This window comes from Mercenaria mercenaria, chromosome 10, assembly GCF_021730395.1.
Source record: "Mercenaria mercenaria strain notata chromosome 10, MADL_Memer_1, whole genome shotgun sequence".
Classification (NCBI taxonomy): Eukaryota; Metazoa; Mollusca; class Bivalvia; order Venerida; family Veneridae; genus Mercenaria; species Mercenaria mercenaria.
The window spans coordinates 71006574-71028240 of record NC_069370.1 but is presented as its reverse complement, the minus strand read 5'-3'; the positions used below and the strand labels follow the sequence as shown (position 1 = coordinate 71028240).

Sequence of the window (21667 nt, the reverse complement as noted above, 5' to 3'; positions counted from 1 at the left end):
TAGCCATTATTTTGACGAATCGGAAACAATTTTGGTAGCGGGTCATACAAGCACCATTTGTATAAAATTATTTTAAAATCAGGCTAGCAGTTTCTCACAAGAAGATTTTCAAAGTTTCCACTACATACATATAGGGAAATCTGACCACGCCCTCTGGCGGCCATGTTTTTTGATGAATCAAACTAATTTGAACAATATTGGTAGAGGGTCACACAAGGACCATTTGTGTAAAATTATTTAAAATCGGGCCAGCAGTTTCACACAAGAAGATTTTTTTTTTAAAGTTTCCACTATATACATATAGGGAAAAGTGACCACGCCCTCTGGCTGCCATATTTTTTGACGAATCGGAATAATCTGAACAATCTTGGTAGAGGGTCACACAAGGACCATTTGTGTGAAATTATTTAAAAATCGGGCCAGCAGTTTCACACAAGAAAATTTTGTTAATTTCCACTATATACATATAGGGAAAAGTGACCACGCCTCGTAGCGGCCATGTTTTTTTGACAAATCAGAATAATTTGAACAATCTTGGTAGAGGGTGACAGAAGGACCAGTTGTGTGAAATTATTTCAAAATCTGACCATAGGTTTAGGAGGAGATGTCGTTTGAAGATTTTTCTATTTTTAGCTCTGGTGGCTCCTTTGTGGCAACTAAGTGAAACCGTTTGAACAACTTTATTAGAAGACTACCTAAGGAACAACCAGGCCAAGTTTCGTCAAAATCCATTCAGTGGTTTTGGAGGAGATGTCGTTTAAACACAATTGTTGACGACGGACGGACAACTTGACGGACGCACGAACGCACGACGGACGACGGACACAGCGTGATCACAATAAAATACAAAACGGATTCCTGAGAAACACCTCAAATGATAAAATCGACCTTCCTAACCAGACCAACAAGCTATCAAGCAACAGACATGGAACCCAAATGCCGGGTCTACCATTCTGAAACAGTAATAAAACTAGTTACACTTACCAGTTCACTAGTTAAGCATTCGGAAAGGTCTTGTTGAAATATCAGAATGTCACCATTTTCCACACCTTTACATTTATTCTCCCCAAGGTATATATCAGATGCCTTTGCTGTTGGGTAAACGTGCCGTATTTTGTTCATGTCCACGGTAATATACCAGTGATAGTTAGTGCATACCACTTGTATAGCTCCCTTCAGACTGTAATCTGTAAACAGTGATAGTGCTGAGCAGTTAATATAATTGTCAGTTGTATAAAGGTTTGTTATGCGTCCATATCGTGCTTAAATTAAATATGTGACCACATGCATTTTTGGTATCGTTTGAAAGAGTTGTGTCTGCTGAACAAGAATTAGTAATAAGATGACCATAATAGTATACACGAATTACTTCAGTCATATATTTTGACGGCGAAACTGGATACCTTAATAGAATATAATTGGTTCTTGTATTGTAGACTAGTTACAGTAATTTTGAGTATATTACAGATATGTTAGTAATGGACTTGAAGTAGCCGTGTCACAGATTTTTGAAAAAAAGACATTTGCTTATTTTTCCAATTGTATGGCTGTTTGTATGGTTTAGGGGTATAACCCTGCGTCACTGAACATGCAAAGACATAAAATTCCCATGACATCTATTTGTCCATACCGCAGATTATTCCTGACTGCATTGTAATGAGTGGTTAGAATGTTAAAATGCTTTCCAACCACCGTTAGTTAGTTAGCGATACTGTGTCAGATATTTATTATTTCAAATATAGGTAACCCTGGATAAGAATGGAACTAGACTGTTAATATAAGCTATAATTGCCGCTTAAGTATTTCCATTTCGTTATTATACTATAATACTATGAAATGCATGGCTGTTTTAAAGTATATGCGCAGAGGAATTTGGCATCCACACACTTTTAACACTCCCATTTATTCCAGACCCAAATTGATATATTTCTTAAATGAAAATATGTAGTAATCATAGGAGCTGGTAAATTAGTGGTGTATAATTGTAAAAGTGTATTCTTTAGAATATTAAAAAAAGTTACTAGTACATGTAATTGTATAAATGTTGTGAATTTAGTTTTTGTCACAATATACCTAATGCGTGCCTAAATTACGTTTTGAGAGAAAATAAAACTACAAATTTGAAATATAGACACTACGTTATGACCAGTAAATATAAGAAAAGTCTGTAGACCCTAAGATAAAGATATTTGCTTTAACCTATAACCCCCTTGATCGTTTATGAAAGGCATGGGGGTATATTAGTAGTGAATATTATAAGCTAACATGATATTTCTGTATAAATTTGATTCAATGACATAAGAATGAAGATTAAGCAGATCCATAATAACATAAAAAAGCATAAACTTATTAAAAACATTTTCTAGAATGTTTCGCTTTATTACATTTCTTCATTACTATTTTGTTGACTATCGAGACATCTTTAATTTTGTTTATAGAACAATGTTCTGACTAGAGAGGTAGAAAGATATAAATGTGGTGACTTTATGGGTACGATTCTTTGTGGGTACGCAATATATGCATGACGCATGCGCACTTCAACGGAAGTTCATACTTGATATCCGGTTACGAAAGAAACATTCTACTTTCATAAACAACATAGTGGTTATCCGCATTCATCGGCGTTTCACAGCACGGCTGCATTCCTCACTGGAAGGACTGAGCTAGCGTTCGGCGCCTTCTACCGCGGCTAAACATTATATTGGCGATGCGAATACTGATTCGGCGCATTTTGTGAATGATAACTGGTAGACTTTTCTCGGGTCAGTTGCCGATGTGCAGACTTCTAGTGTGAATTCTGTGATCGTGGTGGTCGATCTCCCAGCACTTTTCCCGTGTTTTCTCCATTTATTACCATTATTGTAATATTTATATTGCATGTTTCATGCATTTGTGTTATATCCTGTTTCTTGGACTGCAAGCTATTTTAGAACAAGTTATAAATAGCCCACAAACAAAAATAGATCTACTTTCGCTTTAACTCTACTGATGGCAGTCCTACATTAATTATAGACATCCGAGACAGCAGAGTTCAGTCAGATTTTCTGATTTAAATGTTTTTCTAGAACTGAATCCTTACTGTACCTGCAGAACATTGAAAGGAGAGGATGGATACCAGGGTGAGGATAAATTTTGCAACAGCTGAGGAACTCTGTTCTCTTCCGGGTATAGGAAATCGAACTGCAAAATACATTAAGAATTATATCGCTAAGGTAGCAGGGTACACTTGGATTTAAACATTTTGGGCACGGCCAGGCTTATGTAGCGAGTCGTAATATTGCACTTCCCTAATGTGCAGAATTAGGGTGGCCATTTTATAAATTGTGTGCATGCTTTTAATAAATGACAAAATCAGGACACTCGTACAAGAATACAGAAAGTTATCAAATCGAAAGTTTTACACCATCCATTAAAAATAACATGCCACAATCATCAATTTTGCACTTTTTGGACAGCCAGCAATGATCCCGTTGCATGAACAATGTCCATTTTTTTTTGCATTTCTCAATTTAATAGTCCATACTGAACTACAGGATATTAATGGAATGTCGGCCTAGCCATCTCGTTTTTTCACAAAATAGCAAAAATGTACCCGAGTGTCAATCAACAAGCACGGAACCCTTCTATGATTTGAATTTCCCGCGCCAAGATGACTCATCGACTCATACAAAGCTAGCAGCAGTTAGTTTTACAACTGACATCAGAATTTTACATGTATCAGCTGTTTAAATTTTCTAAAGAATTAACAATCATTATCTCTCACTGTAATTTACAGACATCCAAAATCACGAAGTTCTAATTACTACAAATATTGACGGGTGCCAAAATTCGAAGTGTTTTTTTGTGTGTTTGTTTTGGGTTTATCGCCGTTTTTCAACAGTATTTCAGTCATGTAACGGCGGGCAGTTAACCCAACCAGTGTTCCTGGATTTTGTACCAGTACAAACCAGTTCTCCGCAAGAAATTGCCAACTTCCCCACATGAATTATCAGAGGTGGAGGACGAATGATTTCAGACACAATGTCTTTTATCAAATCGTCACGTAGAACATACGCCCCGCCCGGGGATCGAACTCGCGACCCCGCGATCCGCAGACCAACGCTCTCCCTACTGAGCTAAGCTGGCGGGCATAAAAAAAATCGAAGTGTACCCTCCTACCTAAGTGTGGTCCTATTTTAACAGAGGAGCAGTTATCGGATATTCCATATATCCGGATATCATCTGCATTACTGTCGAGGTTAGATTTCCAAGCTCATCCATCTTCAATGAAAGAATACCCTGGAAATCAAAAAGTGGACTTTCAACCAAGGACGAGTGCAACAATCCCTTGTCGACAAACTTTCGTTTATGATGCATGGCCATCAGGTACATTTGCTGGTCTTACACCCATGAGCAAACAAGAGAGGTCAACGCCTACTACCGCTGTCTTCGAGGATGTGATGCAGTATGGAGATTCGTGATATCCCGATACAGCTTATCGGCTTGCACCACCATGTAGCACTCGGACAGACTTTGGGTATACCAGCCAATCTGAAATAGCATTCGAGGATTCAGATTATATGGCATCCTGTCCAGTCTTTCCTAGAGTAGCAACAACAGTAGGAAAAAACACAGGATGTGAAAATTTAAGGGTTGCACCTACCACCAGGTTTGAAGGTGGACAACCTTATGGCGGCTTTGGAGCTATGTCTGTGGAGAAATTCGGCGATTTGCCGAAATCTCTCACGTTTGACGGAACTGGTAGTTGGAGAGCATTCGTTTTAAAGTTCAGCAAATATGCAGAATCCAAGCAGTGGACAGCCAAAGAATGCAAGGAAAATTTATGCTTGTGTTTGACTGGAAAAGCCAGTGAGTTTTATGCCCTCTTTCTTGTAACAGAAACGAAAAACGAAAAAATGGATAAGACAAGGAAATCAAACCAGCAGGTATTAAACATCGTAAAAAGAAAGTGATTTTAAAATGGAAATGAACTTGAAACATAAAACAACCTTGCAAAATAATAGGACGAAAAACAACGAAATTTGCAAGGAAAAAAATTCGTATTCAAGGGAAACAACTACGATAGTTTATTAACACATACTGTCAGCAATTATGTTTCTTGCAATAGATTTTAGTTTATAAGGGAAACAATTTATTCGGGCTTCTTACCGCTTGAAATGTACTGTTACGTTTCATTTGCGTTGTCAGAGTGGGAAAAAAAGACAAAAAACAAACAAAAATAGGAGAAAATAATTAGAAGTGAAAAGGCCCATATGAAGTGCAATCAGTCCAAGAGGAAAACAGGGAAAAAAGGAAAAAGACAGAAGAAAGGAAAAGCAGAGAATAATACGTTAAACTCCTACATGGTGGAAACATGTTGAAGAGATGGGGCTTGGAGACACACCTTAAGATTGATCATTACACACCTAAGATTGGCCATTTTTAACTACTGGCATGAATTCAACCCATTTAGATTGTTTGTTTCTACTTTGGCAATATATCTCTCTGTCCTAAACAGAAGCTTAAAACTATTTCTTAATATTTGCAGATTGGGAACTAAATTCTTCATTTTACACTGACATATGTTGACTTTAGCAATCAATATTACATTCATTATGCCATCCTTCACATTTTCAAGGGGCCTACGTGGCCGAGTGGTTAAAGCCGCTGACTTCAAACCACTTGCCCCTCATCGATGCGGGTTCGAGCCTCACTCGGGGCGTTGAATTCTTCTTGTGAAGAAGCCATCCATCTGGCTTGTATACGGAAGGTCAGTGGTTATACCCAGGTGCCCGCTCGTGATGAAATAATACACGGAGGGGCACCTGGGGTCTTCCTCCACCATCAAAGCTGGAAAGTCGCCATATGACCTATAAATCTGTCGGTGCGACGTTAAACCCAGCAAAATAAATAAATAGATTTACATTTTCATTCCCTAACAAGATGTCTGTCCTTGACAAGTCTGTATTGACATTTGGGCAAAATGACTTAATCCATCTCTTTAATAATGTTCTCCAAACAAAAAAAGAAAATAATTTATACCTGACAATCAGCAAATAAATGTTCAATAGTTTCTGTTTCAGTATGGCAAAAAGAGCACCTACTATCGTTCTTTATCCCAAATTTTTGTTTTGTAACAGGTAGTTTGCCTGATTCTATGGTTTATTTTGAACTGAAACCATTGTAGTTTTGGGTCTTTGGTAACAACAAAAGGGAATTTGTATGTATATCTAAAATTAAAATTAACACTCAGATTTTGTTTCTCCATTTCCTGCTGGAGATAGGCATATTACTTGTTTTTAACATAAAGTAATATATAAACCTACAATCTTTTTTCCAGGCATAAATAACCTTCATTATAAACGGCTGAAGTGGGGTTTCTTTCTTTATTGCATAGTGTGGAAATCTTAAAATATCTAAAGCCCCTCAAATTGACTCAATAATGCTTTGATACTGCAGGAATTTAGTTTGTATATTATATTTCTCCATGAAATTGTTAAAAGACAGTTAAGATACCGTTCCTATCCAAAAAGTCATTAACCAAGATCACTCCATTTTTTAGAAACAAATCTCGGGACGTAAACACTTGTTCCAACAATTTTAAAGAAATTATTATGCCAAACTGGTGATGCACAAGTCACTCTATGTCTTTGGTCGCTGGGAGCTCAACTGTATGTACCCATGTAAGACATGTTACTGACCCTATTCAGTTTATTTTTAACATAATCACCTCCATATTTTGTAAAGGTTGTTAACAATGGATATTCTGCTTAAAGAAAATTGAAGTATTTTGTATTATTGTTCATAATTCTTCTAATCCATGTAATTTTCAAAGCTAACATGAATGTTTCTTAATTAACCATTCATATGTCTGCGTGATAACAGTTCTCTTTATTTTATCTAGGCCAGAATCCCATAGGAAATAAAAAAGAAGTTTCTGTATGGATTTGATTAAGTCCAAATTAGGAATTGGTAGACTCATTATAATGTAATTAATTTTAGGTATTGCTAAGGTCTTAATAACTACATTCTTGCCAATGGGAGTTATTGTTCTTTTTGACCATTGTATAAAAAAATTCATCATTTCTTCAATTTTAGGGTTATAATTGGCTTTTATAATGTCATTCAAATTTAGCGTGAAATGACACCAAACAGTTTGAATGTTTTCTGTTCCCATACAAGACCTATTTGTCGACAAATCCTTAAGTCACTGTTTTTCATAGACCCAATCCAAACAGCTTTTGTTTTGTCAACATTTACCTTTAATCCAGAAATAAATTTTGGCAAAATAATCCAGTGTTTTCACGGCATTTCTAAAAGATTTTTCAGTTCCATCTAATAGAAGTGTTGTATCATCTGCATATTGGGACAGTAGAAACTCTGTGTTATTAAGTTTAGTATCTCTAATGTTTTGGTTTTGTCTTATCAAAATTGCACTGAGGATAAAAAGGTAAGGGATAAGGGATCGCCTTGACGACAGCCGCACTGAATGCTGAACCAGTCTGAAAGGTGACCATTTATTGCAATAGAAGATATATATGTATATCACAGTAAAACACTCTTATCCAATGTATAAGTTTTTCACCACAGTTAAAAATTTTCAACACTTTATACATAAATTACCATGAAAGGGAATCAAAGGCAGTTGCAAAATCAGTTAACAATAGCATTCCTGGAATTTGATTTTGTTCTGTGGAATGCACAACATATATCTTCCTGGTAGAAACCCAGTTTGATCTTCACTGATTAATTTATGTAATACTGACTTCAGGGGATGTGCGATACTTGCATAAGCAATTTTATATGATACATTAAGTAGAGATATTGGTCTCCAGTTTTCAATAAAACGCTTATCTTTATCTCCTTTGGGGATAAAAGAAACGGAAAATTCCCCTGTGTCAAAAGCACAATTTATTGACCTGACCAAGAAATGACATATGTCTGACCAGAAGAATTTGAAAAAAAACGTTGCAGTGAAACCACTACTGCCTGGTAAAGAATTATTGGACATTTTTCTCAAACTTGCTAACATCTCTCCATAAGTTAGTTTCTTCAGATATTGGCCCTATTTTTATAATCATTGCAATGGATTGTCCAGAAAAACAGTCTGATGAAGTCTCAGTACATCTGGTATAGAAGATTTTTTTGTAAAATTTTACAAGCCGTTGATTGACGGATCACGGACGATGGACAACATATGATTTTTTTCTGTTCAGTAGAGCAAACAAATAGGAGTAGCTGGAATGTTTAAAATAATTTCAAACTGGCCATGTTCGAATAGTACTAGGTACCAAATATTGGATAAGAAGCGTCATATTTTCAAAATAGAAGAAATATATTAAGTTTATTTTAGTGTGTACCAACGACTGTTGAACGTTGGAGGTGTTACTGGCCGAGTCCTCCATTCCTGGACGTGTCTTCAAAATCGTACAGCAAACAACAGATGACAGATTGTGACAGAAACACTAACTTAGTATGTGTGTTGGAAAAAATATGATTTAAACTACGTATCATTTTCGGTGAAATACTAGTATGTCTGTTTATGAGCATTTAAAAAAAACATAACTGAACCATTGAGTTTACATTATATCAAGTATTTGAGGGTTTTGGGTCAATTGCTGGTCGGCTGGTCGCCCTCACGGACACGGACGAACCGAAATGTGTACAAAACATTCAGGCATGATGTTGTATTCTACAGTGGCCTATATGATGTCGGTACATGTTTGAATATCGTCGCCGTCCGATACTATCGCCCCCTTAATGCAAAAAGGTGCCAGTGCCTTCTTTATTCATATGCTCGTGGTAGTTTTTTTGCATTAAGGGGACGCTATAATATTTGACAATTAAGGCAAGCAACAAACCTTGTTTCAGATGGAGTACGTATTGCGGCTATTGCCATTCTCGTTTTTGAGCCCCTCCTCCCTGCTTTTTACCGGGGGTGGTGGGGGGGGGGGGGAAGAGGGTGGTGGCACTCTGAGTCTGTTTTGTCCATCCGTCTGTCCGAGTTAGTGTCGTGCGTTAGCTCAAAAAGCATTTGACTCAGAGTCATCAAACTACACAGGATTAATATTCAACATGTGAAGTGTGCACCTCGTGTTTCAGTTAAGATCTCACGCAGCCAGACGAGAGTTATGGCCCTTAACGTAGTCAAAACATACTATGCATAAAAAGGCCTTAGAGTTTGTGTTGCATGTATCTAAAAAGTATTTGACCCAGAATTATGAAACATTACATGAATATCATTCAGCATATGCAGTTGTGCAACTGAGTTTTTGTTTGTGACTTTATTCAGCCTGACAAGAGGTATGGCTTTTGACATATGCTTAAAAGAGATAAACGTTTGTGTCTTACTTATCCCAAAACATGTTTTACCTAGGGCATGAAACATAAAAGGAATATCATTCAGTATGTGAAGTTGTGAAAATGGAGTTTTGTTCTGGATTGCTGACAGTCACACGAGATATATGGTCCTTGATTAAGTTGTTATATGCATAAATGACATGCAAGATTGTTTTGCATGTATCTCAAAGAGTATCTGACTCAAAGGGGATTATTAAATAGGATGTGAAGCTTTGTACTTTCTGGGGTTTCACTCAGTCAGATAAGAGCTATCGTCCTTGATTTAATGAAAAATACACATAAAGTAATGAAAAGTTTGTGTTATATATATCTTAAAATATACTTCACTTAGATTCATGAAACTACGTAGGAATAGTATTCAGCATAATAATTTTGTGCACTTACATTTTTTTTCTGCAAGACCAGAGAAATGGCATTTAACTTAGACAAAAAATGCAATACGGGCATAAATTTTGTGTTCCATGTGACTCAAAATGTCATTAGAGGATTGTTATACAGCATGTGAAGTTGTGCACCTGGTGTTCTGTCTTGGACTTCACTCCGCTAGATCAGAGTTATTTACTGATACTTACCTCTGTTTGCCTGGGCATCGCCACCTGAAACAAACATACTGTTTTTTTTATTACGACTACATGTGTCTTATTACAAACCATTAATAATACTTTTCAAACATCAGGTTTTAAATTTTGTCTTCCCTGAAATTTGGCTTCTCCCGGTCACGAAATCTGATCGAAAAAGCTCTACTGTCAATGTTCAAATCGCTACAAAAAAATTCTTGCAAACAATAGAGCCGAATGCGACATTGTTTCGTACTCCAGTAACACTCATTTGCAAACACATAAGTCATAATTAAGTTACTAAGTTATTGACCAAACGATTAAACTCAGTAATGTGGTAACTGAAACTGGAATTGTGTCAATATATTTAAGTATAAAGATACACTACAATTTCTTTATTGCATTTTATTTGCAAACAGATGTCCCTAATCAATACGACACTAACAATTGTAAACTGTATACTGCTTCCAGACGCATCAACGATTGTTACGTTTCGATATCGCACCTATTACCCCAAACCAACAAAAAATAAGCAAAAAAATCGGGGTTTCTTATTAAAACGTCGCGAACCTATTTTTTTTTACGAAAAAAAGAAACAGCTCAAATCGGAGCAAATTCGCAAAATAAAGACTTTAAGGAGTTTTATTCAGTAAATTTGCAGATGTAGCAGGTAACATTTGCATCAATACTAGAATTATGAAGTACTTACTGATGTCAGCATAAAATCGAGGATTGTTTTGTGTTGTATATGTTGTTCCGTAAGGATTTCCACTAACAGAAACATAGCACTCAAATGCTAGGTTGTTATCCCTGTTTGCATCAGCGGCTGTGGTGTTGTATGTAATACTTGCTATTCGGGTATAACTACACTGATTGTCACTTATTGCAGTGCCCTGATCAAATGTTCCTGCTGGTGGATGATACTCAATAAAGTCATCCATTGTTCCCTTTTCAGAAGTCTTTCGCCATCTGATTGTGGTTGCTGGTAAACTTCCAATATTAGCGGTGCAAGTAAGTTCCAATTCGTCACCAACATCAAATGCTGCTTGATCTGAAGATGACGATCCCTGTACTATAAAACCATTTCTCTTCCCTTCTAATTGTGTCATATGAGGGTACGCTAAAACAATGAAGGGTTACGAGTTGATAGTATCACAAAAGACAAGTCACTCAGTCCCAGTGGTAATGTTAAAAGTTTTGGAAAACGAAAAAAGAGGTCCATAATGACCCTTTATCCGCTCTTCTGCATGTTTGACAAGACGTGTAAATAAAACAATATTGTTCTAGATTTCCTACGTTGCCATAATGATCCTTAAAACGGTCACATTTTTGTGAAAACTTTCAGTAGCGAACTCGCTAACTTATGTATATGTTTTATTGTAAATACACGAATACAGATCATTAAATCAACAAAACTCCACTTATCCTTTTGAGCAGACTTTTTGTCAATTTCTCAATTTCGGCTAAATCAACGGCCAAAACTCAAGATCGACAATCCCTGTCAGACGGGGTATCGAACTTTACCAAGCCAAACTGGCTAAGTTTAGAGAACATTGGATAAGAACTGCTAACTTTATTAGCAAGACGCTGCCAATGTTCGCAATTTTGAGCAATGTAAGGGTTAAAACTAAAGAGTATTTAAGACTTTCTAGATGGTTATCAAGTTTGTGCTAGATATTATGTTCATAAACATTATGATCAAGTTTGTGAACATTTGATAAAAACTAAACAATCTAGTTCAAAGGTCATCACTTAACAGAGACTTAAAGGATCCAGCTAGTTATCAAACTTTGCCGAGATATGCCCATAAATATTTTGACTGAGTTTGGTGAACACTGTTTAAGAACTGTTGGACATCTTTTGTAGATCTCACCCGTCCCCCACCGCAGGCGATCCCATAATACGTGGGGTTTCATTGGCGTATGAATCAAGGGTGAATGTGGATGTGTTGCGCGAAGAACTTTTCTGACTATGGAGTAGTTGTTGCCAGTATATTGCATATAGTGTTATTTTTGAACTGGACAGATCTGAGTCTGCCAAGCGGCGGAACGTTTCCATGTGTTGGAGAGGACTGTAATCTAAACATTATGTGTTCTAGGGTCAATTAATGGTGTAAGGACATCAGAATGTGATCTATTTAAAAGTATTTATTCACAGACGTTGTCCCGGATGACATTCGGAAGTTGAAAGCAAATTGTTCAGCAGTTTCAAACCTTCTACGTTTTACATATCCACAATATTCCTTTCTTCATTGACCGTTATCTTCCACAGACGACCACTTCTAGGACTCTATAACAGGTACCTCTCATCCAAATCAGGCAAAGGAAAACCTATTATCAAAGGTCAAAGATCAAATTTGTGTAAAAACTTCGCAAAAACAGCATTTTTGCAATGAGTTTTCTTTATTGTTTTAGGGTATTTTTGTACAAAAACGAGTACCTGATCATTATTCATTTTAAAGTATATATAGACGATATCACTTGAAATAATATTGAAAAATGAGTCAAGGTCAAACCTGACATTAAGGTCAAATGTCACTTTCATGTAAAAATTTAAAATACAGCATTTTTATTTGTTCCTTCGTTAAAAATTGTCTTGTCATTTTTTTTCATTGAAAATAATTAGTTCTTTGTAAGGCAATGTCAGCAATGCAGATCTAATTTCAGAAACAGTGATTGGTAAGCTTATATCAATGGTAAAAGGCTGAATTTGTGTGAGAGATCGCAAAATTAGCATTTTTGTAATGATTTTATTGTTTAAATGTAGTGTTTACATTATAAGTAACTTAAAGTTGTTCCTGCAAGTTTCATATATATGGTTTAATGTCAATGATGAAGATATCATTAGACATGAGTCTAGATCAGCCCTGATGTTAAAGGTTAAAATTCATTTTCTGGTAAAACTTAAAAAGATATCACTGTTATTTTAGTTCTTTGTTCATAAGTATCTTGTTGTTTTTACTCATTGATGTTAATTCTTTATGTCAGTGACGAAGGTTGTTTACCAAAACAGTCAAAGGAAAACGTGATAAAAAAAGGATCAAAGTTGTTTAAGAAAATTGCAAAAAAAAAACCGTTCCAAACTATTTTATATCATTATCATTAACTGATCGGTATTTGCTTCAATGTTTATATGTCTCACAATGTCATCGAAGAAAATATTATAAAAAACGAGTCAAGGTCAAACCTTATATTAGGAGTCAAATGTCATTTTCTTAATAAAAATCTAAAACAAAATATTATTTTTATTTTCCTGATCTGTTTAAAAATATTGTATCATTTTAAAACACATATCTGTAGAGATTTCAACATATTTATGTTATGAAACTAGTGTGTTAGCAATGAAGGGTTCAAAGATCTGATCTGGAATTAAATTAAATGGTAAGCTTCGTGCAAGTTAAATCACGAAAATCGAAATTTCTTGTATTTTAATATTTTGTTTTGTTCGAAAAAGATTTCAATGTAGAACCTACTTTTTTAAATGTCAAACATCATTTTAATGTCAAAATCTGAAAATGTGGCTTTTAGATCAAATCAGTGTTAAGACATTATTAAAAATTAATATCTGGGACAAAAGAAATATGTTTTTGTTTTGTATGTATTAACGTCACACCGACACTATTATAAGTCATATGACGACTTCCCAGCTTTTCATGGTGGAGGAAGACACCAGGTGCCCCTCTGGCCACTATTTAATTACAGGTGGCCACCTTGGTAAATAAAAACGACCTTCTGTAAGTCAGTTGGATGACTTCCTCACATGAATATTTCTACACTCCAAGTAAAGCTCGAACTTACATCGCTGAGGTGCGAGTAATTTGAAGTCAGTGATCTTAACCACTCAGCAACGGAAGCCCCCTACATGTTTTTGAACAGTAATTTGTAAATTTAACAAAATATGTCAGGTTTGTTTTAGATTTTAACGTTATGATATGTTTAACGTTTAAATGGCAGGTTTAGCCTTAACACATCTTTTGTTTTTCAAACACAAATTAATAAATTACGAAAAATGCTGTTTTTCGTTAATCATTTCAAACAAAGTTGCAAAGGTTAGATTTATGAACAGTTCATTGCCAACAGTGTTATGACATAAGTACATTGAAATAGACACTGATGAGTGACTTATAATGATGAAATAGTTTAGAATTATAGAGAAATTAAAAAATATGGCAATTTAAATTTTTTAGTGAATATGACCTTTGACTTTTAATATCAGTTTTGACGTGACTCATTTTTATGATCTCTTCATTTCTGGATTATATATGTATATATGTATCAAAATATGTAACGGTCAGACTCTAATAATGGCTTTAAAATAGTATTGAACAATGTAATTTATTATTAAACAATTCTCCTTTTTGCGATGTTCTAACACAAATTTAACCATTGTTATTACGTTAACAGTTGACTGTTTTAGTATATGACCTTAGTTGCTGACATTGCTTAACACGTTAACATTTAAATGAATTAACATCAATGAGTAATAAGGACAAAATATTTTTGAACAAAGAAATAAAATAACAGTGCTATCTTTTGAATTTTTACCCGAAAATGAACTTTAACCTTTAACATCAGGTCTGGTCTAGACTCATGTCTGATGATATCTTCATCATTGACATTGACCCATTTTATGAAACTTCAAGGAACAACTTTAAATTACTAATAATGTAAAAACTACATTTAAACAATAAAATCATTACAAAAATGCTAATTTTGCGATCTCTAAAAAAAAGCCTTTAAACAATAAAAGTATTATAAAAATGCTGTTTTTACGATCTTTCACACAAATTTGATCTTTTTCCTTTGATATAAGCTTTACCAATCACTGTTTTTGAAATTAGATATGCATTGCTTTACAAATGAACATAGAAAAGGATTATTTTCAATGAAAGAAAGACAAGATAATTTGTAACGAAGAAAAAATATAAAGATGCTGTATTTTGAATTTTCACACGAAAATGACACTTGACATTAATGTCAGGTATGACCTTGACCCATTTTTCATTATTATTCCAACCGTGATATGGTCTGTAATATATACTTTAAAATGAATAATGATTAGTTATTAGTTTTGACAAAAAATACCATTAAACGATAAAGAAAAATCATTGCAAAAATGCTGTTTATGCGAATTTCCACACAAATTTGACCTTTGACCTTTGCTACTAGGTTTGCATGACTGATCTGGATGAGACCTAAATTGCTGAAATTGCTTGACATGCAATAATAACAACAAGATATTTTTGAACAAAGAAATGAGTAGGTATGCTACATTTTGATTTTTACACAAAAATGACCGCAGACCTTTAATATCAGGTTTGACCTTGATTTTTTCGATAATAACTTCCATGACATCGTCTGACATGCATACAGTAAAATGATCAACGATCAGTTACTAGAATGGCAAAAACAACTACTTTTAAACGGTAAAAATTATTACAAAAAGATGATGTTATTGTAACATTTTACATACTTTTTGACCTTTGACCTTTGATATTATGCTTGACCTTGAATGTTTTGAGATACGATATGCATACCAGACATCGCCTAACATTTATAAATTAAAACTAACAGATATTATTGACTAATATCGACAAGACATTATCAACAAAGAGAAAAAATAAAAAGCTATTTTTTTTATACTTTTACTTGAAAATGACCTTTGACCCCTAATATCACATTTGATGATCTCTTTATCACTGACATTGTGGGACACATATACATTAAAAAATCACAAGTAGTTGCTAATAATGATAAAAAGTATCTGTTATATTGCAATCAGGAAGCTATTCATGCCATTTTTGGACGGCTGTGGAAGACAAACCGGCCAGTGCAACCACACTCCCCCCTCCCCCCCGACCTTCTCCACCCCTGCACAAAAATTTACATAGACGATATTTTCCCTTAATCCATTTTTTAATCACTTCAAGATCTGGTAAAACTCCGTTGAAATAAAATAGTTCCCTTCATGAGTCGCCTTGAAAAAATGCGAGTCTACAAAATTAGATCTATTATAATATCTATCAAAATATTGTAACAAAACAGTTGTATTAAAAGTTGTCCTTTTATTTATTGATTTTGGTTGTAGGAATATGCATTGTGATGCATTTCCGTATTCTCCGAGAACACGTTAGATATCGAAGTGGTGTATCTATATAAATTTCAAAAGGCCAATAGCCCAGTATTGCTCTAATGCAAAAAGATCGCGCCAAAACTGACCACATGACGGGTCACATGACCCCCTTCTTCGCTTCATTGCCGAGGAAAACGCCATATTGTTGTCGACATTCCGGCCTGTACAAATGCTTCTTCCCCCTCCAATAATATACATACGAGGAAAATCTTTCGATTGTTTTTATTACTCCTGTGATTTCGAAAACCCGTTGAAATAAACTAGTTCTATACTTTAACAGTATTATGTTTGTTTGAATCGGAGTCAATAGACGCTTGCAGTTTACGCCAATTACGGATGATTATGGCATGAAGGGGGCAATTAGCCGGATATGCCTCCGTGGTCCAATGTAGTCCATATCAATATATAGTGCAATTTTCCCGCCTAGTAAAGGCCATTTTCATGCCAGATATAAGCTTTATTGTTGCTCGATTGTAAAAAGGAATGTCCGCAGATGATTTTAAGCTACGTTATATGCTTCAAAAGTTGATTTGAAGCTGCCTTGTAAAATGAAAGTGAAAGTAGGTATTTCCTGATGTCTACCTACGCAATATTAGCGTTTTCATCACGTGTCTCAGTCACGTGACCATGGTTTCACTGCATTATGGTCAACCCCATATTTTGTGGGTATATTTTGATTGCCTAATGACAGACCTTCAAGGCAAGGGTCGTCTTGCAGGAAGTGAAAGGCTCTAGAAATCTTGATAAAAATATGGTATAAGTTGTTAATTTTATGTAGAAAATAGTAGCGGAGGCATTTAATACCTTCATACCTTATAGCGACCCGCTTATTCTTTTGAACTGTGAATAACAATGTAAATGAGTGTTTGATAATTAAAAAAACAGTGCCCGATATACTTACACAAAGAGCTATAAAATAATTTATTTTATATTTCTTTGATTTATCTTGATTTTCAACGTATGCTGCCGGAACTGAAATCAGTTATGTATAGATATATACATATTTATTCACTGTCATAATCGTGCAGGGCTGTAGCTTGGTGGTAGCGCGCTCGCTTTACACACCAAAGGTTTGAAGATCGAACCCGACTGAGAACATATTAATTTTTTTTTAATTTCACCAGATTTATTTTTTTTTCTAATGAATTTAACATGAATTTTGCAAGTATTGTCACAATAATTTTGTTTCGAAAACGGTTTTGTTTTTGTGTCCGATTTCAATGTGGATCAACTTCATACGTACAGTAGTCTGAATAGAATCTTCATCAAACTATAAAAAGAGGGGTTTCAAATTATCAGGCGTGAAATGTTTGAAAAACACTTGTTGCTACGCTGTCCATTCACATATATTGCTTCCACAAATTATTAGAAATCACTGACCAGTGTTTTAGATCTACATTTAGGAAAAAAATGTTAGTGCACAAACGAGAACTTATATTCCACCCCTACTCTAAAGAGATGACAAGTATAAACCTTTAAAAAGCCCTAGACCTAGGCTGTTCCTTTTGTGAAGAAAGCACCAAACTGTGTATGTAACTATTTTGAAGTATGCTGAATCCAAAACAAGGAGGAGACACACAGTTCGCTAACATTAATTAGCTTAAAATGAGGCCCCAAAAAGGGACCTTTTTTATATTTATTTTAATCATATATTTTTGAAAGCAATGTCCAAAAGGTTAATTTATAACCTAAATAAGTAACTACTATTGACATGATATTTATTTAGTTACATATTATACACATTTAATATATATGACACTGACAAATGACATAGATGAGGCCCTAAAAGGGGGAAAATTGTTTAAAAAGTTCATTCACAGGATGACTTTATTTCTAAGTGTGAATTTTATATCACTCAGATAAACAAAACTAATTTTGGTGTTAAATTATATCAAAATATTATTTAAACATTCTTTACATTCTGAGGTTCATTAAGGGTATTTTATAAAACAAGTTCACATATACGTACATACTATTAATAATTATAATCGATTTTACAGTACTTATACTGTACATGGGGTACCGTTAGTTCGATTTCCCTATTATTGGCAGTCAAAAGAGCAGCTAAAGAAGGGGTTATTTGTGTTTTTCTTTTAATTCAATATCTAACAGTCTAATTTAAATTCATGTAAAACTTATTACACAAAACATAATTTAATATATGCTTTTCAAGACAATTAATGACTTCAAGCTAAAGCATACGGTCATCCTAATGCTTTCTTTACAACAAAAGAAAATGGAATGTGAACTAATTGTATTGTTGTATTTATTATTACTAATTTATATTTTATTCAATGATACTAATTTATTTTGAATTAGATTAAGATTTCAAGTTTTAGAATCAGTCTAAATTCTGCTGTCTTGGAAATAGCACTGGTATTGTATGAAAGATTAACCTTTGTACGGTTTGAACCAACGATCTTCCTTTTGATCTGACAACACCTTTACCACTAGACAGTCACACTCACTGAACCCCTCCACAGAGCTTATAACTATAAACATTTCTACAGTGCAGTGATTTTCTGCAGACACCCCAAGAACGCAAATAGTTACATACAAAAATTGTTTAAGATGAAAATATGACACAGAAATAAAGAAAGTCATACCAAATAGAGTTAGATGCAAATTTTTGAAGGTAAAGATATATCGATTAGTTTTTAAACAATGTCTCCTTAAAATATACTGAGCTACAGTTATCATGCATATTAATTAAGCCTTTTGACAAATAACGAAATGGTGTATTTTCTGTCTTATGTTCCAAATCGGCCTATATAATTATATCATGTATCTGATAAAGAAATTATCATCCAGAACATTGTACTTGTGGGTCAGAGTTGAGTATACTCTGCATTTCGGTAGAGCCGATGGAGCTCATTCAGCTAGAGTAAAATGGCTATTACAGGCCGTCCTCGTTATAATCATAGCTGATATGTGCTCTTTGACCAATACTGTGTTAGGAATACCTCTCAGTAGCGCAATTATAAGTCCTAGAATAGTTACTTGTTTAGGATAATGTCCCAAGCATTTTTTCGTGAACTTACAAAAGTTGAAAGAAAAGTAACAATCAAGATACCCTAAACAAACAACTTTTAATTTAAGGTGTAACAACCCTTTCAATATTTAACAAAAACTGTAATAGATTTACCAGTATTTCACTCTCTAGCACACATGTCTTCAAAATGTCTAAGTACACGGGATTGGCTTGATACATTTATATCTGCCTTTGTATGTATTCTTGTAGTTACATTGAAGAGTTTCCTCCAACTTACAGCAGCTAATTATGAAGCGTATTACGTAATTAAAGCCAAGTGCCAGTTTTCTTGACCATTTCCAGTTGACATGATTAGCAAAGTCAATGTATGCTATAAAGTCCTGTCTACAACCTGCTTGATGCAATATGTTTTGCTACATACATGAACATCTCTCAAGGGGGTGCTTTCAATACGTCTAATTGCTTAAGAAAATATATTCTCTGGCTTCATTTTTATATGTTTTTGCGTGACAGAACAACCTATCCTTCTATTGTTATGTGCGCTTCTTGAATCTTTTAACACGGCCTAACCATATGTAAAGATATCTTTTGCCTTACAAACGTATTGAGACAGTATCACAACCAGATAATGCATTACAAAGATTGTTAGCTTCATGTCTACGTTCTTTGGTGTGTCTTTTCCTGGTAGAATGTTGTCCTTGTTTTATGCAAATAAGACTGCTTACTACGGAATTAGTCAGCATGTACCAGAACTGTTTGGAACGACCAAATGAAGCCACAGCTAACAACTAGCAAACTGTTTTACTATAGGAAATAACAGTGTGTATCAGTGTTGGTTGCTCGTAGCATTATCCCTTTGTGGTTTTGTTTTTATGCATCTGCTGGAAACAAATGTGTACCATGTCGCATACCAGTTAGTGCACCACATGTTGTGACTTCAAACTTTTGGAACAATACATGGTCATGTTATAAACAAAGGTATCAAGCTGTAAGACAGTAAATGGTGATAGATAAACTTCTAGTTCCTAAAGGAAATAGACAGCATGAAAACATGTAAATTACCTGATGTTCACATTTCTAACATTTATATATGAAGCCATGTTTAGGTAGAGACATTAAGGTATGAACATACTTAATAGCTGACCTTCTTTATTCTAGATAAAATTGACAAATTTCAAATAGCTACAGCACAGAGCATGACCAATTTTAAATGTATGTAGCTTACATTTTTACATTTTCTTAAAGAATATTGTCAGTGCTGAAAAAAAAACATCAAAAAAAAAAAATGGGGGTCATGTACTTCAGTCAAACAAACCAACAACAATATCAACTAAAATGATACCCCAAATTGTATGACCTACATTTCAATAACAAACCTGTCATGCTATCATATTATTGCGAAAATGCTTCCTATATGTCAAGGATAGATCTGTTATGCAAGTTTACAAGTTTACAAGTTATGTGATTTCAGCAAAGAAAATGTAAAAAATGGAAGGAAAAAAGCAAAGTCAGAGCAAAGAAGGAGGACTCTTTGAATGCGCCATTTTGCGACTACCATGACTTTTTCCGCGCCAGTTTTCTATTTAGTGTCTGTATACCCTAACTGTGGCCCTTGCATTTCTTATGTTGAATCTGGATTGACCAGTAAAGACACTTGACTTTCATTACTATGTGCAAATATAAAATTGTCAAACAAATGTATCAGAGAAGTACTGGGAAACCTGTTACAATTCTTAGATATCTATTGAATGGGTGTAATTAACAGTTTCTTTATTTTTTGGGTCTTTGGATGAGTCATTAGATCTGAAAACATGATTATGTCATAATTATACTGTTATGTAACATACTAAAATGATCCATTGAAGGGCCTCTCTTTTTTTTTTTATAAATCTATTGCGCTAATAAATACAGATATGTAGGTGGACCTAAACATGTGAATATTTTTCACTTTTTTATATTTTATACATAATATCCATGAATTCTGTTTCTTTACTTAAGTTTAGTTCAGTAATATGATATTTTAACGATTGAAAAAAATTAATTTGCCCTTAAAATGTGATTTTTAACAATTTCCCTTTTAAGGACCTCATATTATTTTCCTGAGTTATGTATATTGAATGTGTATAAAATGTAATTGAATAAATTTTGTGTCAAGGGTTATAATTGGTTAAGGTATTGAAATATCATTTTTGAAATTGTTATAGATATATTTAATTGAAATAAATAAAAGGTAGTTCCCCTTTGGGGCCTCATGTTTTGGTCTATTCAAGCCAACAGATCGTATATGTAGTCTATTTCTGATCCAGAATACTTTATAATACTTAAATACAAACTTTCATGCTTTCTTCATAAGAAACATCTTTTCACACGCAGTTCTGAAATTAAACTTACAGTAAAATCTGATTACCTCCCTTTTTAGTGTGTATCTTGATAAATAAGAGTATTTTGTAGTAAACTTTGTATATTTGTCAATACCAAATGGTTGTTTGTCTATGCTAGTAATATGTTATCCATGTTTAGATCATATGAAACATTACTTTATAGATAAAGTTCAATTTAAAGGAAAAATATAATTTTCAAGACATTTTTACCTCCCTTTTTAAAATTGATTTAAAAGAAGGTTCCAGGGCAGATATAGCGTGTCTCC

At 34.3% G+C, this 21667-nt stretch overlaps 1 protein-coding gene across 1 annotated transcript in view; it reads right to left on the bottom strand.

Annotated features, from left to right (window-relative positions):
- Positions 1-21667, bottom strand: part of LOC123545253 (deleted in malignant brain tumors 1 protein-like) — a 68720-nt gene that overhangs the window by 3276 nt on the left and 43777 nt on the right. The window contains exons 3-5 of the mRNA XM_045331602.2: positions 10606-11016; positions 9912-9935; positions 985-1187 (exon numbers count right to left, since the gene is read on the bottom strand). Coding sequence (XP_045187537.2) covers positions 985-1187; positions 9912-9935; positions 10606-11016 — 638 coding nt within the window. The remainder of the gene's footprint in view (positions 1-984; positions 1188-9911; positions 9936-10605; positions 11017-21667) is intronic.